Here is a 26,949-nt window from a genome sequence, read left to right as displayed (position 1 = left end):
TTATGAGAATAGATCTGCTACTCAGATTTATATAGACACGCAGCCGTTCTATTGATCAGACACTGCTGGGAAAATCCTAGTAGTAAAGAAAAGGGAGACAGCTGCAGAAGGCTCCTGCTTCTATACCTGGTACAGAAAGTAGTGTGTGGTGGTGGTGGCCAGACTGCAAAGAAGTAGGTAGGCTTGCAGTGTTTGGTTTCAAATGGTGATTTGAATTGATGCATGTGAGTGTGTATGTGTTCCTGTATACTTGCATGTACATGTGTGCAAATGCATACTGAAGTCACGAAACAGCATTGTGCCCCATTGCTCCTCGGGTGCTGTCTGCTTGGTTTCTTGAGACATGGTCTTTTCTTGGCTTGGGGACTCACTGATTATAGGCTTGCTGGCCAGGAGGCACCAAAACTCTGCCTGCCTGTCTCCCCTGTCCTGGGATTAAAGGTATAGTGGCTTTTGGGGAGTGTGTGTATAAACTAAACTCAGGTCCTTATGCTAGCATGGCAAGTACTCTATAAACTCACCCATCTCCATGCCCATGTTTTAAAGTTTTATTCTGTAAGTAGTTACATATAGCAAAACATCATGCCAAAGGCTTGCTCTCATTGTTACGGTGTCAGCCATATATGAGTCCATCATGTCTTCTGATAGCTTAAAAAATATCCACCAGGGTCACCATTTAACTTTGAATTTGCCGTGCTCCCAGTGCAGACACCACTCATCTGTGCCCTTGGAAAAGGCCGCACCAAGACCGGCTCCCTCCCCACTGGAGTTTATCTCTTAATGTCAGCACACCACATATTTGTGTGCCATTTGGTAATTGAGACTTGAAGATCATGCTCTGAGAGCCATATGGCTATCACAAGCTGCCACAGAAGAGGACACTTAAGGACCAAATAGTCTCAAATTGTCTGCCCAAAATGCTTGTACTACTGACAAGTCTTCCCTGTCATAGCATTTGAAAGACAGACTTACTTCATGCTGCATCTGTGGGGTTTGTGTGCATGTGACCTGATTCTTAGGGTCAAACATAAATGAGCAAAGCCATCCCATTCTGGGTATGATTACTTTAGCCATTTTCTAGTATTCTGTTTTACTCGTTTATTTTTCATTCATTCACTCATTCATTTGGAGACAAAGGCCTATGTATCTCAGGCTAGTCTAGAATTTGCTACGTGGCCAAGTATGACCTTGAACCTCTGATTCTCTTGCTTCTGTCCCCCAAGTGCTGAGATTACAGAAATGTACCACCATGCCCAGTTGACTCATTGCTGGGAATCCAACCTAGAAAGAGCTTTGTGTAGACTAGGCCAGCGCTCTTCTGACAGCTACATTCCCCAGCCCCTAATATTTTATTTTCATAAAGTAATGGAAAGAGCTTTCATTGCACGTGGCACCTCCAGAGTCTTTTTTAACATCCATGAATGAATTCAGGTGACACTACATAGATACAAAAAGTATCCTGCAGACATTTGCACCAAGCCATCCGACAGCGCCCTTTCATTCCTTCGGAGCTTTGCCGCACTCTCTATGTGTTATACTATGTGTTGCTCCCAGCATCGCTGACCTGAAGCTCACATACATGTGGCTAGCTGCCCTTAACCATTCTGGGCCTGAGAACCAGCCTAAGGATTCATCCATAATACCTCCATTAAATGAAAAGTACAGGAGGTTTTGTTATTACAGAAGCAACCCATGTTCATCAAGCAGTGTCTGAAACCATAGAGAAACAAAAAGGGGAATGGAGACATCGGTCAGCCCTATCCCCATTTTCACAGGATGGACCTTGTTCCGTACAGTTTTTTTTTTTTTACTACTGTCTTCTCCCTTGATAATATCACATACACGTTTACATTTCTCTAAGTCCATGATTAATAGCAGTCCATAATGAGGATGTGCCATAATTTGCTGAAGTAATTCATCTTGCAGAATGGTGGTCATTATCCTATGGCCTAATTTTTACATTTCTGATTTTATTTTTCTCTAGGAAGAAAAATGAGCTTTTCCCCTTTTTTTGTCAAGATGTTATTAAAAGCCCTTTTTATAATAACATCATTTTACAATGAAGCCATCCCCATCCTGTTACATGGCCTCACAGACAGTAAGTGAGCACAGAACCCTCGGGCCATAACAGTGTGGTCTGACCCCTTCCTGGGGTCCTTCAATCCTCACCTATTCCAAGTGACAAGTTTGATACATATCCATAGTTACGAACCACCAATAATTATCATTGGCATAATTCTTAGCAAATGACTTTCCTTTGAAATTCTATTTTCATTATTTCATATTTATATATTTTAATTTTTTTAGAAAAGTACTAAAGAAATACAAACCCCAGGTTGGACAACCCACACAATGTAAAATGTCAGAGAGCACCTGGAGAGCAGTGCCAGCTGCCTTTCCAAGCCCTAACAGTCGGCCTCCCATACTCACCAGAAATGAGAGAAGCAAATTAACAGTGAAACACAGAAAATGGAGACATGTTCCAGTGCAGGCACATTGGGAAGAGGATTAAAGAGGTTCAGTGATCTCCCCAGTCCATCTTTTCGGAGCTAACATGAGATTTAGATTTAAACGGAGAGTAAGAGGTATGCACAACAATCCTGGTCAAATACAGCCCCACCCATCTCAGCTCCAGCATTTCTCAAACATTGCCACAACTCTATGGAATCTATCTGAGTGACAAGTGGCCATTCTAGCTGACAGCAAGACTTCAGTCTATGAGATTCCCCTGGGAAATTCAAGTTTCTTGGGCTCCATTGTTTTGGGAGTCACATATGGAATCCCTCCTTCTTGTCTAACTATTTACTTCCCAGTGATGGTGTGGTCAGTTGACATCCTAATTCACTGTCTAGAAGGAATCACAGACTTGCAAGTTGTAAGCATCTTAATGGATGCTGAATTAAGCAGAGAATACTTGTAGCCAGAGTATTGCAGAGACTGCTGGATTAGGAGAGTTAGGGACCACCTCTTAACCATCCCGTGATGCCATGATCCTACATTCTCTTTGGGCTAGCACTGATTAAAAGACAGCTTTGCTGTGCTGGGTCATGCATTGTGCTAACGCTAAGGTTCCATTCAAAGGGACAAGAGTCCCTCCCAAGGCACAGTGACTCAAGAAATGGGAAGGGTTTTACTAGCCGAATGACTCCTCTCTCTTAAAAAAATCTTGGAAGCCCCATCTTACATTTTACATGGATTACAAGCCTTGAGCTCATATGATTCATAGGTCTCTAAAGACAAAAAGTGGGAGGTCTTGAAAGTCATCCCATGCATTCACTTCCACCACTGTTGTTCGGCAGGTTCCCAGTGCTGAGCTCATATAAGATATGTTTATATCTTACACATTTTTGTTTATTTCAAGACACCGTTTCTCTGTGTGGCCCTGACTGGGCTTTCCAGGAACTCCCTCTGTAGGCCAGACTAAGAAACTCAGAGATCACCTGCCTTTAGCCTCCCTGGGATTAAAGGCATACACCTGACTAAGATAAAATAAGCATTTTTTTTTCAGAATTAAAAAAACCCAAATTCTATTTGTCCCTCTGGTGTTTGAACTACTTCTCTGGTCGGGCATGGTCTTCTGACTCTCTGTCCCCGTCTTTTCACTCACCCAGAGAAGAGTGCACAGGAGCCCCACATGACTGTGCATGCCCACAGGTTCCCTATCCTGTCCACAGGCCCCACGTGGCTAGCAAGAAAGCTGAGTGTGGCCACCCCACTTCTAAGCTAAGAGACTTGATAACTGCTACAGCTGCCATCCCTGGAGACATAGGTGTCTGAGACCATGATGACAAATAATAACCAATGAATTTAACCCAAATGCCACTGTGAATCTTGTCATCGTATGGCCAAGCCTGTTTTGACCATTTTTGTTTGTTCTTGGCTTGTAATAAGGACCCATGAGATGTTCAAAAGTATAAATCTGTAGTCTGGCTAAATAGCCCTGGACCTGGAGGAGATGGGGAAAAGCAATTTTTATCACTTAGTCAATCTTCTACTTTCAGTGGGAATGGGAACTAATAAACATACATCAAGACCATCCCCATGAGAGAAGAATTCATCCAACATGCTTTAAGACTCCATACTTTCTGGCCAGAATTTCATCCCAGTATTTACAGCTGTGCACTCTTGTAAGGACTTTGGGTTTGGGAGAGGGTTTCAATTTCTTTGCAGCACATAATGGGGAGTTGTGCCTGTCTGCACCATGTGGTGACTTACGTGAGCAAGCATCACAGTCCTCAGAAACAGAGCCTCCTGAAGACAAACGCTGCATCTGAACTTGATGGACACCATGACACATTTCCCCCTCACTTCCAAACAGAATGGTGGGACTAAGAATCAGGATAGGGAACAAGCAGGAAAACCCTAATAGTTTTACAGCTTAATGTTGAACCTTAACCATAATTCACCAGTGCCTTTGGGGTCATTAGCAGGACAAATTAGTGCAGAACCCAGGGAAGGCCCTGGTCACTAACCACCTCGGTCCCCTTTGGAGGGCTTTCTTGTCCTCACCCACTTGATCTTGTTTTCCCTTCATGACCCCAGTGTCACCCAGGCTATGGAATGAGGGCATCCCTGATCATAGAGATTCATAATTAGGTGCTCAATCTTCCCTCCCTTCTTACTTTAATAAAACTTAATAAACTTCCCCAGGGGGCTGTCCAGGCCTGACAGCGCTGAGAACATACAAGTGAACATCAGGGACTGTGAGTCTCAGAACACACAGGTGAGCATCAGGGACTGTGAGTCTAGCAGAAAAAAAAATACATAAGAAAACACTACACGAAGGGTGATGGGACCTAGGGTCAGGAAGATCTGAGGTGACAGGAGAATGTAGGAGACGCATCGAGCCCAATCCTGGGTCCAGGGGCTCTTGTGGTTTCAATGTGTGTGAAATGTTTGGTCCCCAGCTGGTGATGTTGATCTAACCTGCTGTAGAACTTTAGGGGATGGATCTCTGTGGCAGTACTGCACTGAAGAACAGAAATCTCTTGGGTCATTTAAACCAAGAGCAAGCCACCCTTTGTTCTGTCTGCTTCTCTTGTAATCCCCAAGCAAATGGGCATCCTCTGTGTTTATCAAACACCACATTAACACATAACATGGGAGAGAGATGTTAACTTGGTCTTAAAGAATCTTTTAGCAGAGATCTATGAGGGATGTAGTCTGTTGACTCAGAACATTGCTCAAAACCAGAAACAGAAATCATCAACCCAAACCCACATGCAGATTCCAACATTCATGATGGTTGCTTTCAACCTTGTTGCTTAGAAGAAATGATATTGTATCTAAATGTTCTCTTTCTCTGTATCTCTCTGTCTCTGTCTCTGTCTGTCTCTGTCTCTCTCTCTCTCTCTCTCTCTCTCTCTCTCTCTCTCTCTCTCTCTCTCTCACACACACACACACACACACACACACACACACACACACTGTTCTGAGTCAGGAAAGAGTCACAAGGAGGAGTCAGGTATTATACTTTAAGCCTGCAAAGGTGAATCAGATGGGGAGCCCACAGCATAGTAAGATTACTTGTTTCATTTTCTTAAAGATGGGTTAAATTTAAATGAGCTGAGTACACAGTAGGGAACGAGATTGCCCACTTTGTTTTAAGTGATCTTAAAGCATGCTATTAACTTGTTTGCAAGGTTGGGCAAAAGTTCCGTTTCTGAAGGAGAGTATTTCCAGGGGGAAAAAAAAAGAAAGAAGTAAAAGGGAAAAAAAGTTCATTGCTTAAAGGAAGTGAGGTGCTAAGGGTGGGTCTTTGGGTTTTATCACCTCCCTCCACTTCCTGTCTCCTCTCAACTTCCTGACTGCAGTGCAGCTTCTTGCCCCTGCTGCCATGCCTCCACCCCCTATGATGGACTGTCTATCCTCAAATTATCAGCCAAAATAAGCCCTTTTTCCCTGAAGTTGCTTCTTGCCTGGTATTTGATCACAGCAATGGGGAGAATAACAAATATGGAGAGTTTGACTAGTGGGGTCCTCACTGAGACCTACAGCCCCTGTTACGGTCAGCTGTACAGCACCACAGTTCAGGATGGACAATGTGGGTGTGACATCCACAGCCACCCAGGGAAGTCTGCTCCTTCCTCCCTGTGCTCTTTGTGACCAATCCAAAGATTGGTACTCTCTAGAGGCCTCATGGACCCCAGCAGGTGGTGCCCCAATGTAAGAAGAAGAGAAAACTCTGTAGTAAGCACTGCCAATTTCCTGCCTTTGTGTGATGGGGCCAAAAAGCTATCAGTAGGGAGGCCCTAACTCGGATGGCATTTCGCTCACTCACCTGAGAGCCACAGTTATCTTGGCAGCTCTGAACCTCTTGCTCTTCGGCTGTCACTTAATTAGTTGTTTCCAGTCCCTTAGCAAAGCAATAAAACTGGAAGAGGAAAAGAAACTTAGGTGTGTGTGAGGGGCAGGAGAGGAAGCTTGCAAGTCTAGGTTTTAGTTTATAATTTAGTGCAACACTTGCAAGGTGGGAATGCTACTGGGAGATAACATTTTTTTCCTGCAGGTCACAGAGGCATTTGGCTTCCTCCCCTGCTCATGACCCCCAGGCAAGCTTTATCTTGTACTAACAGGCTTCCAGGAGAGTCCTCCAGCCTGGTGATGGGCCTCCACAGGAAACAGCTCCCCAAGCGTGCTTGGATTTCTGCATTGTCTGCTGGCAAAGCAGAGATGCATATCAGGAAGATGGAACAGGAAGGTCCTGCCTTTATTAAGCAGCCATGGCCAGGAGACTCCTCCCCAAGGCCCAGGGAACACATGATGCTTGCTTCTTGCAGAAAGATTCCAGGAGAATCAATACCTCAGGTGCCTCCCCCACTTCTCACCACCACACACACACACACACACACACACACACACACACACACACACACACACACACACCAGCTGGAAGAGGTTCTGGGCCAGAGAATGCTGCCATGTGACAGAGTAACAGCACACGGAAAGGGCTGGAGGCAGTTCAAGTGGAATCCAAGTCATAACGCTAACCTTTCCATTGAATTCTTTAGTTGTTTAAATATTTTTTTCTGAATTAAGATATAATGACATCATTTCTCCCCATCCCTTTTCTTCACATCAACCCCCTCCCTGCACTCAATACTGATTTATCTGAACTGTCAGGACTGAAAGTCCTGCCCCAGAGATCAAAGCTTTCAGCTTCAATTCAAAAGCAAAGTCTTTACCCCATACTGGATGGAGAGAGGGAAGTGATACCGAGTCAGTCACTGTGGCTGGAAACAGATCTTCACTGCCTTACATTTACAAAGTCCAGCCCATAACAAGGGTAACACTACAGTCCCCAAGGGCAGCTTATCAAAGGTTCACTCTGAGCCCCAGACTTCCTGACTGGACCCTTATCTGATCTGGGTACACTACCTGACCAAGTGGGCAGACAAGCAAGGCAGGTAGGGACGCTGGGGTGTTCTGTGAGTGGCTGGCTCCATGTGCCTCATGCTTTCACCTCATCTTAACTGGACTGATTTTTTTTTCTTTACCTTGCAATGCTTTCTTTAAAACAGAACCAACTGGGGATGTAGTTGGTAGAATTCTTACACAAAGCTTGGGTCCAGTCCCATGCACCAATGATCTCGGTACTGGGGCCAGGCTTAGTGGTCTACACCTTTAATCCAAGCACTTGGGGAGAAGCTGCGGCAGATAGATCTGTAGGTTCAAAGCCAGATAAGCTACATAGTGAGACTATGTCTAAAATTAAATAAAACAAAACCTGGGAATGGTGGCACAAGCCTACAAGCCCAGCACCCAGGAAATAGAGGCAGGGGGATCACAAGTTCAGGGTTATCCTCTGCTACATAGTTCAAGCCCAGCCTGGGGTATGTGAGACTTGGTAAAAACAAATAAAGAATGGGGGCGGGATAGCGAGGAAAAAATAATTCAAATCATTTGATTCATTAAAATCCTCATTGTTTGTTAGTTTCTTTGTTTGCAGTACTAGGGGCTGTATACCCGGCCTCTAGCAAGCAAGGCAAACCCCCACTGAGCCACACCCCCAACCCTCTTTTCCTTTTCTACTCCAAGACAACTTCTCACTAAGTTCCCCAGTCTAGCCTTGAACTTGCAATCGTCCCTGCCTCAGCCTCTCAAGTAGCTGGAATTAAGGCTATGCTCTTACGTTCTATGGTGGGTGACATAACTGGCTACCTACACAATCCAAGCTGTCCCCAGACCAGCGGTTTTTCTAACATGGTAGCCACTAGCATGCAAGGGTTCTGAGCATACCTCATGGAGCCCATCCACACCAACATGTGTTGTGACTGTGAAATATAGGCAAGACTTGAGAGCTTATCGAAAATCAGCCTGCAGCAACCTTCACATCATGGTGCGTTGACGATGTACGTTGAATATATTTGGTGAAGTCAGCCTTACAATTAGGATTGCCTGTTTCTTTTCCCTCTGTCAATGTAGCCTATAGAACATTTTAAATGGCTGCTGTTTTAACTGGATAACCTTAGTCTAGACTGTGTCCCTTTAGAAAAAGACGAAAGCGGAACAGAATCACACCCACTCAGTCTGCTCTGGCTCTTTTCTGTGAGTGATGCATCCTAGGATCCAAATGAATATCCTGAGTGAGTCTCTGCCCAATGTGCCCCTCCCTGGACCCTAATTAGCTACAAGGTGGGTACTGCATCCCGCCAAACCACCTGCAGCCACACAGCGTAGTGCTGGATTACCCTGTTCTAAGCAACCTAATTGGGCTAGCCACCAAACAAGATTCCATTCCATCGAAGTGGCTACGGAGTTCCACAGCCATCCTCCAAGCCCATCTCCTGCCCTGAGGTCCCCTCACTCCAGCTGCCTGAGTGCCACCCCCAACTCCTGCTCTCCATAGCACAGTCAGAGTCTAAACCCTTCCCTTCCCAAGAGGGCCCCAGCACTCACACTGTGCCTGTAGACTGGTTGTGTACTATCTGAGGGCAGAAACACTGTTTCCAACAAACTCAGGTAGTCCCTGTTCACCATCTTCTCCTCCAGCTCACACCCTGTACTACCAAGAACCTCACGGCATTAGATCACGTGGATATGGCTAACTGACCATGGACTCCATGATGTCTGAGCATGATGGAGGAGGGGATTCACACACGAAATGAGCTAAACAAATGCCCATGGGACAAGAGCTTTGGGATGAGAAAGGGCTAAGAGAGGGGAGGGGAGGTCCCTAGAAGTGGCAGTAATGTGTGTCATCCTCCTTCGAGGAGACACGGGCACAGGGTACACACCAGGGACTTCAGCATGACTGAGCTGGAGCAGGGTTTCTCACCTGCCATGTGCCCTCAGCACGAGCTAACAGCAAAGGTGGCATTCTGTGCTGGGGACTGTGTTCAGGCTGCAGGGAACTCCTATGTCGTTGCAGAAGCAGCCTTTAGGCTTGCCTTCAATTCAGTCCTCACAGAGGCCCTGTAGAGAGTGGCTACCCTGGGCTTCTGAGGGCCCCATTTCCCCTTCACTGGAAAAGGTCATCTGCTGGTGTCACACTCCTCTGTTAGGTCAAGGACAAAGCGGGATCTTCCTCGGGCAACCTTCTCATCAGCAGACAGCTGTCTCGAGATTTTGTCTTCTTTCTTCGAAAGGCATGGTCCTTTAAGAGCGTTTGGATTCCTGTGCCTTTGACTTTCTCTGGGCCTTATGGCTTGTTTGTGCCTGTCCCTTCCTACAGCCTTCATCCTCTCACCATTGCCTTTGTCCATTATCAGATCATTCCCAGTCCCCCTGTGTTCTCCACCCTTCATACCTGTGAGCTTAGCCTGAGTCGGGCTCATCATTGTGTCACCAGACCAAAGCTGCCCCTGACCAAAGGGCTTGGTCCTGATTCCTCTCTTCCAGGCTCACCCCTCCCTTCTGATCCCTGGACATCAATGCTATCTCCCTACCTCTCTGTTCTAGGAATATTCATTTTCAGCCTGCAGCCCAGGACAGCTATGAATGCAACCCAACGCAACCCAACACAATCCATAAACTCATCTAAAAACATTATGAATGCTCTTTTTTGTGTGTGTAGGGGGGAGCAACTCTACTGCATGGTTGTCAATCATGAATTTTGTACATAGTGATGTCCTGTCACTATCGTGTCAAAGCCTGGTCACATTAGGAGATTCTTCTAGTTCCTCCTACCTGTTCACTCTGCAAAAATTGTGAGCTTTGAGTGCCCACGGCCCAGCCAATGGGTCTAAGCCACATGCAGCTTGAAGAAAGGTGAAGGATAGAAAGCCAGTGTCATTCCTATGTGCCCTCTCCCACGACCTTGTCTCCTTCTTGTGGATTGCTACAATCTTGCATACACAACTACCCAGCCAGACACAAGACTGAGTTCTGCCCCACAATGCACAGTTGTCTCCAGCTCACCCGTTCTTCATGAGGATTGTCTCTCCTATCTGAAAGCCTCTAGACCCAAGATCCCATAACTTACTATGATTCCAATTCCTGGAGAGATGAAAATGTGTAAGATTTAAAAAGAAAAAAACTTAGCCACTTAAAAGGGGAAGTGGGTGAAAATTGTTTCATGTGGACCAGTCTGTCGGTAGCTGTGTGTATGAGATAAGGCTGATGGGATTAAAGATAAACAGTAGAGTGCTTGCCATCCATGGGTGAGGCCCTGGGTTCTGTCACCATCAGGAGAAAGAGGTAAAGAGAATGAATATTTGAAGGCAGACTGTGCTGATCACCTTGCTCGGGACCAGTGGAAAGAGCCTAGGACAGGCCTACCCATCCCTGGCTGTACTTGTGAGACTGTGCAATTTCCAAGACGAGGTTTCACTATAATAGCCTCGACTATCTTTAAATTCGTAATCGTCTTGTCTCAGCCTCCCAGGGGCTGGGATTACAGATGTACACCATAAAGGTCAGTTTAGTATACATTTTGGATTGATTTATCGAGTATTCATGATGTCAAAAAGAAAAACCTCTACAATGTGCTGGAAGGGTGCCTCCAGCAAGACTGGACCCTTCCCGAAGCTGATCCTACCCCAAACTGCCAAGGGCTGGGCTCAGGTGTCCTGGAGGGAGGATAGTCACCCCCCCCATCATGCTAGAGAGCATAAGGATGCCCACAGGCATATGGGACAAATTTGGCTCGAATCGCCATATGGCTTGGATTTCACATTTTTACTGGCATGGTCTAATCATTTTTACAGAGTCTCAGGCCTTGCTACAGATTGTAAACGGTAAGGTCAGGAGGATTAGAGACCAGTTAAAAATTATAGAAGACATATGCTGCTCGTTTTACTAATGAATGGCCACATTCAAACATGCTCACTAATTAATGGCAATATTTGAATTGGTCCACTAATTAATGGCAATATTTGAAAGTGTTGTTGGGTTTGATACTCTGTGACCAGTGCTCCATTTCCAGAGGACTCCAACTGCTCCAGAAGGTCCAGGAAACGCTGGTTGGAAAGCAGAGCCAGGCAGGCCTTCCAAGACACTAGGCAGAATTCTCGGTTATAGACAAAAATTCACCCACCAACAAGTTTGTCCAGAGGAGCTTGGATGGTGCAAATCTTGGCATGAAATTGTAACAAGAGTCTCAGCTTGCAACCAAATCCAACTTCATAGTCTTTGCAAACAAGGGCAGCCCCATGGGAGAGCCATTACCAGACAGAGACAACCGTCACTATGGGAATTTTTTTTTTTTAAATGCTCACGGCTAAGACAAATAGGGGCAGGAGTGGGGAGGTGGAAAAGGGACAGGAATCAGTGTTGTTAACTCTGTCCTCCTCCCCACCCCCACTCATCCTGATGCTGAGGACCCCTTCTGCCAAATAGACCCAGGACACCGCATGAAGGGTGGAGCCCTCAACTTTCCTCTCTTCATCTCTCTAACCTGGCCCTCCACTGTGCTGGCTGTTGGTGTTAAAATCCACCAAGCAGTCCAGAATCAGACCAGAACAATCAATGAGAGACTCTAAGCAAGAGCCATTGGGAGTGGACAGAGTGGGACAGCAACAGGCCATCTGGACCCTTGGTCAGCTATGTGGATTAGGGTTAGAAGTTGTTCTAACTTAGAACAAGTTACAAGCCTGGACAGTATCCCACTGGTTACACACATGTATAAAAAGTTCTCAGTGAAAGTGCTAGCATTCATTCGAGATGCTTGTCAAGGCTGCTTGAAACGCAAGGTGATTGGTAACGGTGTGTAGGGGAAGAGAGTAGGAAGTAGACTTTCTCAAGCCTCACTACTGAGTTCACAAGCCCCTACCCAGAGGTATCGGCACACACCCTTTTGCCCAGCCACTTCACTTCCCTAATTGCATCCTACAGATTTTTTCACTTATACAAAATCAGCTCTGGAAGCAAGGGTCCCTGTGGCTTTGTTTATAATGGCAAAATAGGGAGAGGGTGCCAGGCACGTGTGCCCACTGGAATCTTGCACAGCTGTTTAGGGAGACTGGATCTAAACTCAACACCTGGAAGAAGCCTTAAATGAAAGACCAAGGTATTGCCCACATTACATATTAGGATATTTTATAGACCATCGTTGTTTTAAAATTGCACTTATGTGCTCACCAATGTGTAATATTTCTAGAACAATATGCACTAAAGCAAATGACAGAGAGTTCTCTCACAAGACTTGTAGCCGACCAAGAAAGATCAGAAATTTATGTCATGGTGAACACTTTATGCCTTTTGAATCTGTGCTAATGTCCATGTGTAACCCATCCAGTAAGTCCATGAGCTATTATTTTAAGTTTTTGCTTATTTTAGATTATGTATATGACTGTTTTACTTGCATATGTGTTTGTGCACCCATATCCATGCAGTGCCCACGGAATCCAGGAGTGGATGTTGGTTCTACTAGAACTGGAGTTATAGACAGTTGTGAGCCACCATGTGGGTTCTGGGAATCAAATCCAGGTCCCCTGCAAGAGCCCGTTGTGCTCTTAGCCACTGAACCATCTCACCAGCCCAGATAAACTGTTGTTAAAAATCCAATGACACCCAGACTGATAGCTGGGAAACCAGCATGGGACTGATCCAGACCCCCCTGAACGTGGGTGTCAGTGAGGAGACCTCGGAAATCTATGAGGCCCCTTGTAGTGGATAGTACTTATCCCTAGCATAGGAATGGACTCTGGGAGCCCATCCCACATGGAAGGACACTCCCTGAGCCTAGACACAAGGGGGTTGGCCTAGGCCCTACCCCAAAGACTATGACAGACTTTGAAGACCCCCTACGGAAGGCCTCACCCTCCTTGGGGAGCAGAAAGGGTATGGGATAGGTAGGGTATTGGGGGGGGCAGGGGAGGAAGGGAGGGAGAGGGACCTGGGATTAACATGTAAAATAATCTTCTTTCTAATTAAAGTTTTAAAAAGTTGGAAAAAAAATTCAACATAAAAGAAAAAAATCCGATGACTATGCAAATTATACGGCAAAAAAGCTGTCGAAGGAAAGGAAAAATAAAAAGGCAATAAATATTTTGGGTTAAGAAAAAACTGTTTTGAGGTAGGAAGCAAATTGCAATGCCTTTTGTGTCCCTATTAATTGGACAGTTTAATTCTCAGCAGCACAACCCCCACACCTGGAGTTAACTAGTGTCCGGTGAAGGGTGGAAGCGTAGAGACTCACTTAGGATATTAGTTTTGGATGCTAGGTGCCCTTAGTCTTGCCCCTAGTCTAAGGTTCTCTTTCCATTGGTGGCGACCTGAGTGGACCTGGCGAGTTTGTTGTGATGCCCTCATTCTAGACTGGAGAGGTTTGTACTCACAAATACTCGCAGCCAGTGTGTGAGCTATGACTGTGCACCTGACGCTTGGCATGGACGTGCACAGACATTCAGGAGGTAAAAGAAAAGGGGATAGATATATCAGCAGAGTCCCTCTGAGAGAGCCCATGGATGGAAAACAGGACCCTGGGGCGGCACGGTGGTGTACCCTTTCTGCAGGGAAGCAGAGAGCACTGTTTTGCCATCCTGGGATCCTTAGCGTTAGAGTCCCGGAAGCATGAAGAAAATGGTTCCTTGAACTCTCACGCTCTCCACCCAGCCTTTTCCAGACTTTGACCTGGCCATTAGGAGAGTACACTTTGTGAAGGGTTATCTTGGTCAGTTTGCATTTGGAGCTTGGCACGCCTCCGTTTGCACCTCCCTCCCCCCACCATCAGACTGTGATCTTAATGTGTTGCGTACTTGAAATAACTTCCCTTTTCTCTTTTCAAACCCATGACTTAGCGTGTTATTGCCTAACACCATTTCCACTCCGCCGCACTATCCGTTCAAGTTTTGCATGTATCAGCACTTGGTCTGCTCCACCAGGAGCCCCACCCTTTGGATGAGCTGGTTTCACGCACCAGTCTGAAATTATGGATCTCTGCTGCCACCTACAGGACGCTCGCCTAAGGTAGAGTCTTGCTTCTTCAGTCCCCAAGGAAGTAAGAAGAAAAAAAAAGAAAACCCGCATACTTGCTCTGTGCTTTTGATGTTTTCTCGAGCCATAGAGAACGGTCCTGTGGTGGTATTTGATTCCCTCCTATTCTTTTAAGACAAAACTTCAGATCTCCAGGAGAATAACAGAATGCCTTTCATACAGATACGGTTGTGACAGAAAACAGATAGAAAGACATCTTGGATTTCATGTAGAGATCATTCATTCCACATTAAGAATCAAAATCTGATTTTAAGGGTCACTGCTTGTAGATTCTAACTGGCTCTGACCTGCATTGATCAGCATCCCCTCAAATGTCCCGACCGCATCAGAAGCTATTCCCTGTGTTCCCCATCATGCTTCCAAAGAGAAAATGTGCGTCTCCCACCTTGAGTGTCCATTATGGGCATATGAGACATGAGACTTAAACATCAATCAAATGGCAGTTTCACTAACAGCATACTGACAGATCAACAACACCATGGGCAATTTTTTCCAGCTCCATGGTGGTGCAGATGGTCTAAGGCATTAATCATGTACCTCTTTGCTTATGCATACAAGTAGTGCCAGCATTCCTTTCTCTAGGCAGACTCATGGTTATGGCAAAGGCTTGACATTGCCAAGGGGATCCTAGACTTTCACACGACAATCAATACTATCAGTAGACTGGGAGTTAGGTAATAAGTTGCTTACTGTCCCCAGCCACTTCTAAACATTTTTATATACTTAGCATCTCACCCAAGTGAGGAACTACCTCCTCTTGTGTTCACTGTGTGCCAGATACCATGTGAAGTATTTATCCTCTTGTTTTACCTCCTTTGAAGATACAAGAATGCAGGACAAAAAATGAGCCTTTGTGTTAAACCTAAAATTTTCTAAGAGAAAGACTAAAACCATGACTGTCCAATTGAAGCAAGCTGTATTTTGGGGATACCCAGGACAGGCAATTCTGGATGCCTCTCCCTAAATCAGGATTTTAGAGAGCAGTCACCACTGGCCTCATGAGGTTCCTTTTATGGGAAGGATAAGGTGTTCACAGGGGTGAGAGAGTCAGCTGTTCTACATGATTAGAAAAAAATAAAAAAAAAAAAGAAAATGAAAATGAAAAGGAAGGAACCAGTAAGGGGATATACATTGTGTGAGTGGGGTCACAAGCTGTTTACATCGGACCTAAGAAAAAGGAACTTACTCTTAATTACAAATAGAAACCTTAAATTACAAGGACTTAACCTAGGAACTTATTTTTTTAACTGCAAACAGAACCTTAACCTACAAGGTATATTGTTCCTGTTTTGGTCTCACCTTGCAGCCAGTGTCTCTGGCTTCAAAGGTTCTGTTTTGAAGCACCAGATGATACCATTTTGTTTGGATGGGGGGGGTTGTTGTTTGTTTTGTTTTTTGTTGTTGTTTTGTTTTGTTTTGTTTTGAGACAGGGTTTCTCTATGTAGCACTGGCTATCCTGTAGACCAGATTCGTCTGCCTCCTGAGTTCTGGAATTTTAGGCATGCACCACCACTATCCAGCTTTACATTTTTTTTTAATCTTGTTGTTTTTGAGACGGGTCTCATAACAGCCCATGCTGACATTGAAGTCAGTGTGTCAGCAAGGATGACTTTGGTATTCCTGCCTCTACCCAGTTTATGTGGTACTGGGATCCAACCCAGGACTTCCTGCATGTCAGGCAAGCATTCTACCACTGACTTCCATCCCCTCCTATGGTTTGGTTTGGTTTAGTTAACAGGGTCTCGCCATGGTATATCCAAGAACTCACTATGTAGACCAGGATGGCTTTGAACTCACAGAGATCCACCTACTTCTGCCTCCTGAGGGCTGAGTAAAGGTGTGTGCCACCACACCAGGCTATGTTCTAAATATAAATTTCTTACGCACTCCTTTGTGAATTGGAGCATGCTGTTCTTTCGCATGGTCTAAATTTTAAATGCAGTCATACGTCCTGTGAAGATGAGGTTATGCCCTGAGAGTATGTCCTTAGCTGATTTTGTCATCATGTGGAAACATCATAGTTTGGACTTATAAAACCCTAACAGGCACAACCCCGGCAAAGCTAAGGGGTAGGCGACAGCCGTTATGCCCAGCTGCATATCTGCACAGCATGCTACTGTGTTGAAGACCGAAGGCAGGTGTCACACAGCGGCAAGCATTTGTCTATCTAAATGTACATTAACATAGAAAGATCCAGTAAGAGCACAGTGAAAGATTTTAAAATTGCATTTCTCTCAAATAATGCCTTTCAAATTGTATCCTCTAATATCATAGATGTGGGATAGTACTGTGTCATACCTCTGTGAGTGTAAAATAGCTTGTACCTGCTTTATGATGCATAGTAGTGACCGTGCTTTATCAGAGCTGCTTTTAATGATTTTGTTCAGAATGGTTTCTTTCCAGATGATGATTGAGAAGCTAATTAAAAAAAAAAATGGCGCCAAGTACCACAAGAGTAGCATAACTGTGCTGTTTTCTGGGATTTTGTTTTTTCCTTTTTTTTTAATGGAGTGTGCTGGATGTCTCTGCAATTTTGTTCAAATGACTGTACAACCTGGAAAAGCTGCTGCTGCTATTGATGAATAACATACTGCTATTATTGGTCTTTTTATATAAATATATGTATACATATATATAATTTGAATTTTTGGAAACTTTAGCTGTGCTATCAACTTTTGAAAAAAGTATCCCAGTTTACCGTGTTGAGTTGGCATTGTACAGAAATTAACAGTCATATTGGTCTAGAAATGTTGAACTTAATTTTTTTTCCATTTGTACAGGGGTAACGCACTGTATTAAATATGCAAGGTCTTATCTACATGGGTTTGATTACAAAAACTAATAAAGTAGTCTCTAAATAATGAAACAAAAAAAACGAATTTCTACCTGGGGCCTGACATGGAACAGAGCTTGTAAGCATGAAGGTGGCTCTGGGTGACAAGAGTAAACAGTGTGAGTGTGAAAACCCAGGACAGCACTGTGAACCTCTGCAGACTTGATGGACACTGTGTGTTTAGCCACACTGAATACACATGCACACACACATATGCACACTTCCACAAGCACACCCATGCACACGTGCACATACGCATGTACTTTCTTCTTTTTTGACAGTAAATCTTCAGCTTAATACAATTTACCCTTTGTATATTTTTTAATATAAGCATATTACATAAAACATTTTCTTTGTGTCTTTATTCTTTCTAATTATGCTTTGTTTTTAAAATTTTGGAAAACTTTCTTAGTTAAAAATGTAAGCCCCATTTCCCCCCTTGCCCTGACACCTGTGGTGGGTGAGGGAGGTTACCTTCCCCCCGTTATCAGCTACAGCACAAGTGTACACTGACCTCTCCTGGACAATACGGTAGAGCTGGCCCTGAAGGTGTAGGTGCAGGAAAAATGATCCTAAGGATGTGAAGGCAGGAGAATTGGCCGTGCCCCTTGCTCAACTAGCCAGGGCAATGCAGGAGAGCTCACCCTGGTGGTGAGGACAGGGGAGAGCTGGTGGGCTGACCAACCCTGTAACTACCCAGGCCCTGAACCAGGGTTATGTTTGGCCCACCCCAACATCCACCCCATCTATAATCTGCTGGAGCATGTAAAGAGGCAGTCCTGCAGACACGGGATGGCAGCAGGATAACCAAGAGGAGTCCTAGTGAAAGCCCAGCATCAATAGTGTAGAAGAAACCAGAAGCCTCGAACCTCGACCAATGACTCCCTGCAGTGAACACTTGCAAGTGAAAAATATAAGGGGTTTGCTGTACGACTTGCTGTGTCACACTACAGCTTCCATGGCAAGATTTTTTTTCTTTTTTCCCTGTTGTTTTTTTTTCTCTTAAATTTTATTTTATTTTGGGGAGAGGTTGCAAGGACAGAGGTGGAAACAAAGGGACAGGAGATGAATGGGATCAAGATGCATGATGTGAAAGACACAAAGAATAAATTAAAAGAAAGTTTAAAAACAAACAAAAATGTTAGTATAAAATGAAATAAATATCTGATGAAATTTGAAGAAAAAAAAAAGTAGGGCCCAAACACACCCTTTAGCCTTGTCCTCCCCAGGGTGAAGGTCAGTCATCATCACTGTGTTACTCTGTTGCATTTTGCCCTGCCCCCCAGCAGTGGTGACATGAAGCTGTCCCCCTGCTATGGTGACAGTGCCTTCCGGATCCCTCCTGACAGGTATTGCTTCTGGCAGACTCTATTCACACTGCTTTTTTGCTCAGTCTGTCTGTTCACTTTTGTTCAACGGAGATTTTCTTGTAAGCACACCATATCCCGTGAGCAATTGTTCCCCTCCAATAGTAAAAGCCCATTAATGTTGGGTGCTTCTGATAAACTCACTGTAGGATTTATCTCCTGCAGTCCTTTCTCCCTACCTCCTCTTCGATGATTCCTGTCCTGGTGCTGGGATCCTGGAGGTCCACCATTCACTGAAACATAACTGTAGAGCATATAACCACACTCAGTGACATAGCTGTGAGGAAAACAGGGCTTCAATGCTAATGAAAACTGGGCTCTTACTAAGTAGAAAAACGATAAGTTCGTTAGACTTAGGCTTTATTAAATAGAGCAAGGGTTTTATAACCTCTTCTCGGGAACTCAGGATAAGCTAATCACCTCAGTTACGCAGAACTTGGACACAATTTCCTAGGCCTGGAAATGTGCTAGAGGGTAACACTGAATTCCTATATCCAGGGCATGTTCCATTGGTTCATAGCTTTAGGTCTTCATATTCACGTGTTCATTGTCAAATCAAAGGAAACCATCACACCATTGAGAGCTGTGGCCTTTGCCTGGCACCGAACTACAAGAGTGATTTATCATTTGGCTACTTGAATTTTTTTTATTTTTTATGTGTATATGTGAGTGTATATGTTCACCATGTGCATTTCTGATGCCCTCAGGGGTCAGAAGAGGGTACAGAATTCCCTGGAACTGGAGTTGTAGATAGTGATGAGCTGTCATGTGTGTGCTGGGAACTGAACCAGGATCTTCTGCAAGAGCCACAAGTGCTCTTAGCTGATGAGACATCTCTCTTGCACTGGATTTTCTTCTTCTTTTTTTCAAATGAAAGAAGATACACAGTTTTGTAAAGAACACAGGGAATTTGCATTGTTGTGGTTTATGGTCATCCGTTTGTAAAAGATCAGGAACCCACTGACTTAAATTTTTTCTAAAACAGTTGTGCCAGCCAGGGCTCCAGGTGGGGCCAGGTGGAGATTATCACAAAAGCACAACCACACACATGTATGGATATGTACCTACAGGCATATACACATGTGTTGATTATACCTATGCATATACACACACATATATAGCTGTAAAGATGCATACAATTTTTATGAAGATATTTATTGCAGAATTCGCTGAACAGGCTATGGGCTAAATAAGTCTATCTCAAGTCCAAAAGGCAGTCCTCAGGGATGACAGGATGAGACTGGTGGGCACAGCCTGGTCCCGGAGGTCACAGATGGACCCTCTTCTTTCTCAGAGGGCTTCAGTTTTACCTTGAAGGCCTTGAAGTGATTGAATCCAGTCCACCCAGACTGCCTAAGGACATCCAACTGAAAGCCACCTTCTTATCTGAGAAGTGTCTTCAAAGAAGCATCACCTCTCAGTGTTTGGTGGGCTCATGAAGACTGTGGCCACGTTCATACATGAAACTGCCATAAGAGGTGTTCACGAGGACACATGTTTGACCCCCCTCAAAAAAAGCCTAATAATGGAACAGGGTTCAGAAAACTAGAACTATATATGGGTCACTTCTATAGCTTTTTGGGGTATGAGGTGGGGTGCAGACCCGGTTTCTCTGTGTAGCCCTGTCTGCCCTGAAACTCACTCTGTAAACCAGGCTGGCCTTGAACTCACAGAGATCCACCTGCCTCTGCCTCCAAGTACTAGGATTAAAGTGTGCGGTGCTGCTACTCCTGATTGGAATACTTTTCCTCTGAGACAGGGTTTCTCTGTGTAGCTCTGGCTGTCCTGGAACTCGCTGTGTAGATCAGGCTAGCCTCAAGGTGTGCACCACCACTGTCCTGTTAGAGAAGCTCCTGCAGAGTTCTGCAGCTGGCTTGATTCCAGAATATTAGTTGCCTAGCTTTGAGATCCGCCTTTGATGACTGGTACCTTTTGAGTCCGATACCTTCCGTTTGGAGTATGTGAATCTTATCTGAGAGTTTCCCAGGGGTTCAAAGCCTGTGCAAAGATTTGGTTTCATGTTGTGGTGACCCCCCAACCATAATGTTATTTTTGTTGCTACTACACAACTGTAATTTTCCTACCATTATAAATTATAATGGAAAATGTCTGTGTTTCCCAATGAAACCCTGTGAAAGGATTGTTCTACCCCCAAAGGTGTCATGACCCTCATGTTGAGAATCACTGTTCTAGATAGTTCCTCAAATTATATCAAACAGATTCAAGTTATTAACTGGGAAGAACCCACAGTGTGACACAGATGCCCAGAAGGATAGCCTTATAATAGAAGCAAATTTGCAATGAGTTAATGTTACCACCAGCACATTCACACAGTATTTTCTTCTCCTCTCCAACCAGACATGGTATGGCTGCTTTCATTTTTGTGTGTGTCCTCTTGGGTTTTTTTTTTTTTTTTCCTTTATGGTCCTTTTCTCACTGTACTGGTGAATTCAATGTCTTTGTGTCAAGAGAGGCCTATTTATTCTGACAAACTGATCAACCTCCAGGGTGTTCCTGCTCCATGAAACTGATTTTATATCTCATCCACTGGCTAATAAGATGTGAAGCGCTTTTCCTGTCACGCCAAGAGATCAGACTAGCTTCCCTCCAAAGCGGGTGGCTGGAGTCACAGCTAGCTCTCTGTGGCTGAGCTGACTGAGTCACCATGCAAGGCTTCTCCAGCTGAGTATGCCAAAGCTGAAGGATGGGGTGGGTGGGGCCCGCAAGAAGATTCATGCACTCACTCTAAAAAAAAAGAGGAGTGTAAGAGGCAGCATTTACCCACTGCATCCAGGGTGGTAAACAAAATATCAGGAGTAAAGCCTGGCAGTGCTGGAGAGCTGTGTGGGAACAGAGGTGCAGCCTTTCCCACCAAGGGAAGCTTCTAAGTGAAGCTGACACCCCACCACCCTGGAGGTCAGTCTTCTGTAAGAAGTGCAGAGTGTGTGGGCATCCTGGACCCCAAATCTAGCATCTTTCAACCTGAACCTCTGAACACTGTCATGCCACAAGAAGAAAGTTCCACACCTGACCCTGTGTGATGGGACACAGTCAAAACACAGACATAGGACTGAAGAGATGGCTCAGTGGTTGAGAGCACTGGCTGCTCTTCCAGAGGACCTGAGTTCAATTCCCAGAACCCACATGGCAGCTCCCAACTGCCTGCAACTCTAATAGCACAGGACCTGACACCCTCTTCTGGCTTCCATGGGCACCAGGCACATACATATTATACTGATACACAGACAAGCAAAATACCCCAAATCGTAAAATTTTAAAATTTAAAAAGAAACAAGCATAATAAAAATGTTGTATGTAATTTCCTTCTGGCTGTGTGGGAATAAGGCATATATTAAATAAATTTTATGCACTGTGTTCAATCCCCCAAATATTTCACATTCTGATATATATATATATATATATATATATATATATTACATATATGTATATGTATGTGTACATGTATGTAATGTATGATTATACATGTGTACATATATACACATCTATACATGTGTGTATACACATTAACGTACATGATTATACATGTCTGTGTATATATGCAAACATTCTGAAATCTGAAAAAATTCTGAAATGCCAAATTTGAATTAAATCTTGTCCACACATCTTGTATTGGAAGGAAGTGAAATCTGCAGCTGAGGAGTCTGCCTGCATGGGGGAGGTCATATGTAGCCAGAGCATGTTGGGTTGGTGTCTCTCATGAGTCCAAGAGAAACAGCTGACTTTTTTTTTTTTTTTACAAAAACATAAGTTGGAGTTATTGGTACTGGTTGTTTTTCTTTAAATTTCAGTTCAGATTCATCTCACCTTAATCAAAGCCATGACAAATGCCTGGCTGATTCCCTGGCACATGATCTTGAGAGCTCCTAAGCCTCTGGAAGACTTCTGAGAGTTCCAGGCATTTGGTGGCTTTCCGCTGGTATCTCAGGTGTCAGGTGGATGATGACTCGAGTTCAGTTAAGTCACAGTGTGCAGCCAGCCTCAGCCACTGCAGCAGCCTTGGCCATGGCAAGCAATGGGGAAAACATGATAGGCCTTCTGGAGAGGCCCGGTTACTCCGGGCACGAATAGGATGGACTCAGAGCCTTTGCATTGGGTCTGCAGCCACTTCCTGTTCCATCTTCCTCTTTAGAAAGCAAGGGGGCAGCAGAGTCCTTGGTTGTCTGTGTCCCATGGTCATTGAGTGTTGAAAACAGCAGCATCACCCAGTGGAAGGATCTGGTGCAAGGACTGGGGTATGGCGCTGGGGTACTGTGCTTGCTCCGTTACCCAAGGCCCTCACAAGACCTGCATTAGTTTCCCACATTTGTTTCCTAAGACTGCTGAAACAAGCTGTAGTAGGCTGGAAGTTGTAAATAACAGAAAAATGCTGTCTTTGTAGTTGCTTCTGGGGTCTCTCTCCTTGGCTGGCAAATGGTTGCTTCTCATTGTATCCTCACATGCTCAGTCCTCAGCCCATGAATTTCAAGTTCTGATCTCTTTTTACAGGGACACTAACAGGTTAGAGCCATCCTAATGGCTCCTTTTAACTCCACTCTAATGTCCTGATGTAGCCTCATTCTAAGGCACTAGGGGATAAAAACATTATTCCCTTCTGAATCTAAGACAATGAAGGGGGACACACAAAGGAACACAATCCAGCCCCCAAACAGCCCATTCCTTCCTTTTATAATAGGCTTTCAGTACAAAAATTCATCCACTGACCACTTAAGCCTATTGTGTTTGGAAAACAAACTTAGAACAAACATTGAAGATGAGCCTGGAATGAAGGCATGGTTCTGGCACCAGGAACCCTACTCACAAGTGTTCCCCTTCATTGCTGTCTCCTCCAGTGGGCTAGGGACACCAGGAAGTAATGAAACAGGATATATCATTCATCTTTGTTACCCTGTTGAGGTGCACAGAATATTGTGCTAAATGCCCCATTTAACTGTGGGCAGTCCCATCAAAATACAAGTTGGTTCCTCTTTGCAAACAGCAATTTGCCATAGAAGTTGTAACTCAAGCCAGAGAGGTAAAAGTGACTGTGGAGTGCTACCCAACGTTCCTGACACATGATATTGTCTTGCAGTTCATTTTCTGCCGGGACTGTAAGGAAGCATACCATGAAGGTGCATGTGACTCGCTGTTTGAAGCCTCGGGGGCTACTTCTCAGGTAAGAGTGATTCCTACATCCTGCAAAGCAAGGCAAGGCGCTCTGGTAGGCAGCAGCCCCACCAAGGTCACAGGAAGTTAGTTCCACTGTGAAAGTCCAAGCAGACAGCCTTGGACCTGAGCCTTTGGCTTCCCCATTTAGCCTTCTCTCACAGGGCATTGAGTAGCTTTCCCATTTGCCATTCAGGGCATATCTCTGTTGCCTGATAGCTTTCCTCCATGGGGAGTATGGACTAGGGATAAGGTACATCAGAGAAGACAGGGATAAGACAATTGAGCAGTATCTAAGCCAGGAAAACCACTATTTCCCCTACTTTTGTTTTATTATTTAATATATTAATGTTGTAGGTGTGTCCAACCTGTAACCCACAGGCTGCATGCACAACACAGCTATGACTGTAGCTCAACACTGAATCATAAACTTACTGAGACCATTGGGAGGGCTTGGGGAGGGGATTGTTTTTGTTTTTTACAGTTTGGGGGGATGACTGAGTTAAGCAGTTCTTAAAACATGAGAGTATGTAGATGACATCTGTCACAATTTTAAAAAGTTGGAGACTTTTAAAATTACCTCTGCATGTGTCATGCACAGACTCCTGATGATGGGTGATATCCCTAATAAGACTATTATAATTCGAAAATATTACAAAGCATTCAAAGTCAGAATGCTTTGAAAGCTTCTAACCTACAGGACTTCCCAGCTCAGCCACACAGCACACAGTAGGGTCTTGATTTCTAGCCCTGCCTGGTCGTCACAGGGCCAGGTAGAAGTTACTACCACTGCCCAGCATTGCCACAAAGGATGGGACTGTGTAGCTACTCAAGGTCCAGAGCCCAAGTAGAGGTTCTGCTGAGCATCCATGGCTTTTGCACTGTCTTGAGGAATCACAGCCAAAGCACAGTAAATTCAAGGCCATCTGGATCCAAGTACTATACCAGGCAAAAAAATGGCTACAGTTTCACCAGTCTCACAAACAGTGCTCCATTGTGTCTTCATCCTAACCAAGTAAGGATCGAATTGCCTGAACCCCAGTCACTCGTGAGTGATACAAGGCCTGAGGAAAAGTAAAAGTGTTTCCTTTTATCTATTAATTATGATCAATCACATTAAGACATAAGATTTAAGAACTTCAGCACAGTTGATGAATTTGCCCATTCGTTTGCCTAGTCATTGGCAAGGGTTTAAACACCAGATCTATGCAAACAAATACTACATTTCATTGATAAGAACCTAGTAAACAGACTTTGAAATTTCAGAGCACTTCAATTTTATAGTTGAAAATGCTGAAGACCCTGATGATCTCAAGTCAGTGCAAAAAGAAGTGTATCCCTGTAAGGTATTGTGCAGCTGTGTTTACCCAATGTTAGCATAACTAAATAAATATAATTAGTGCACTTGGGTCTTCTCAAAAGATCCTCCATTGTTGACCACCAGCATGTCAGGAGGCTTAGGAGTGAACCGCTATTTCCACAGCCAAGGAAGCAGCTGTGGCTTCTGTTCATCTATTTCAGCTCAGGGACACTCAAGTTCAAGCTCACTGGGTACTGAAAGCAGGAATGGTAATAGCTCTGGGACCCCTGCCTTGAGCTCTTTGTAGCAGAAGATGATGACGCAAGAGGCTCTGGGAAATGGGGTTAATCAAACAATTTATATCCATCAGTACCCCATACATGAACCAAAGCTTCCAAGGTGGGAGATTCTATCTGAAGATGAGGAACAGCCTTACTTACCCTTAGGCTTCCCAGGCACCTGACTTTCCCTGGAATCCCATCCATCCTTCAAAAGGAAGCAACCAACCTTGGTGTTTAAGATTTTTTTTAAGTCATCATAACCTTAATATCTAAGCCATAAAAATGGAGAAAAGAGCATTCAAGATGACCATAAGCTCACATAATTCATACCCAGGGAACTGTATCCATCAAAACATCACTGTGTATTACACTGAACATCTGTATGGGTCAAGAATCCTGCTAGACTAAGCTAGCTAGCAAAACGTGGATGTGTATGCTTCCCCTCAGAGGATTGATGGAGAGCCACGGGAGAGATGTAAAGGAAACCAACAATTATTATCAACATACCTGCTGGCCAAAGCCCAGCAAATATGTAGTTTTGTATAACACTTGCCTGGAAGTCATGGAAAGTGATTCTGAGCGTGTCAAGAGGAAGCAATGGACTCTCCACAGTAGTCCTGAAGACCATTTCAGAAGAGAGGGTTTGCAGGCAAAGGCACAAGCATCTCTCCTGCTGTTCTCCTGTTTTCCCAAGCCCAATACAGAATCTGTGCATACACACTGGACAGATGTATGTTGAGTGCTGGTAGCATCATAAGGAAAAGGTATTAATTCATGCAACAAATATATACTAAACACGTATAATAGAGGCACTGTTCCAAGCCCTGTGAATAAAGGGCAAGACCCCTGCTTTTGTAGCAGTTACAGTGAACTCAATTAGATAGCTTGTCTATTGTGATAGAGAAAGGTTGTACAGTCAACATAAAGATTTCGATGAGTCATCACTAATGCATGTCAGCCTCGATTCTAAAGCCTTCCTCTAGAGCTGCCTACCTCTAAACATGCCCCTACGTCTAGCCCCGATCCTAGAGCCACACTCCTATTCCTGCTACTTGAAAACAAGACAAACTACCCAAAAACTTAAGAAAAACATGCCTGCTGTCCACTATGGTGGTTTAGATGAACATGACACCCATAGGTGCACATATTTGCATGCTTAGTCCCCAGCTGATGAGCTGTTTGAGAAGGATTAGGGGGAAGGGGTCCTTGTGGAAGGAAGTGTGACACTAGGGTAGGCTTTGAGGTTTCAGGCCTAGTGTCTCTGTCTCTCTGCCTGCTGCCTTTGGATGATGATGGAAAACTCTCAGCTACTGCCTGCCTATCTCCAAGCTCCCTGCCATGATGATAATGAACTAAGCCTCTGAAACTGTAAGCAAGCTTACAATACAATTAAATGCATTTTTTTATAAGAGTTGCCCTGCACATCAATAGAACAGTATCTAAAACATCATGGTTGCCAGAGATAGAACTTGGAATCTTTGCTGTCACATTTTCCCGAGTCTTGAATTCAATTAGGGTCCCAAAAAAGACCAATCAGATGGAAGGAACTGGGTCAATACTGGTGGAGGCCACCGTCACCCTAGGACAGAGGAGGCAGGTACCTATCAATTGTGAGCTAGAGCCATGGAT

The 26,949-nt window shown here is 44.5% G+C and overlaps 1 protein-coding gene across 3 annotated transcripts in view; it reads left to right on the top strand.

Annotated features, from left to right (window-relative positions):
- The window catches only part of Prkn (parkin RBR E3 ubiquitin protein ligase), a 1,098,850-nt gene that overhangs the window by 1,037,827 nt on the left and 34,074 nt on the right, over nucleotides 1–26,949 (top strand). For all 3 annotated transcript variants that reach the window (XM_027401104.2, XM_027401103.2, XM_027401105.2), the window contains one exon: nucleotides 23,666–23,749. In XM_027401104.2, the coding sequence (XP_027256905.1) occupies nucleotides 23,666–23,749 (84 nt within the window). The remainder of the gene's footprint in view (nucleotides 1–23,665; nucleotides 23,750–26,949) is intronic.

The sequence above is a fragment of the Cricetulus griseus genome, chromosome 2 (genome assembly GCF_003668045.3).
Source record: "Cricetulus griseus strain 17A/GY chromosome 2, alternate assembly CriGri-PICRH-1.0, whole genome shotgun sequence".
Classification (NCBI taxonomy): Eukaryota; Metazoa; Chordata; class Mammalia; order Rodentia; family Cricetidae; genus Cricetulus; species Cricetulus griseus.
This window is presented reverse-complemented; position numbering and strand designations above follow the sequence as displayed.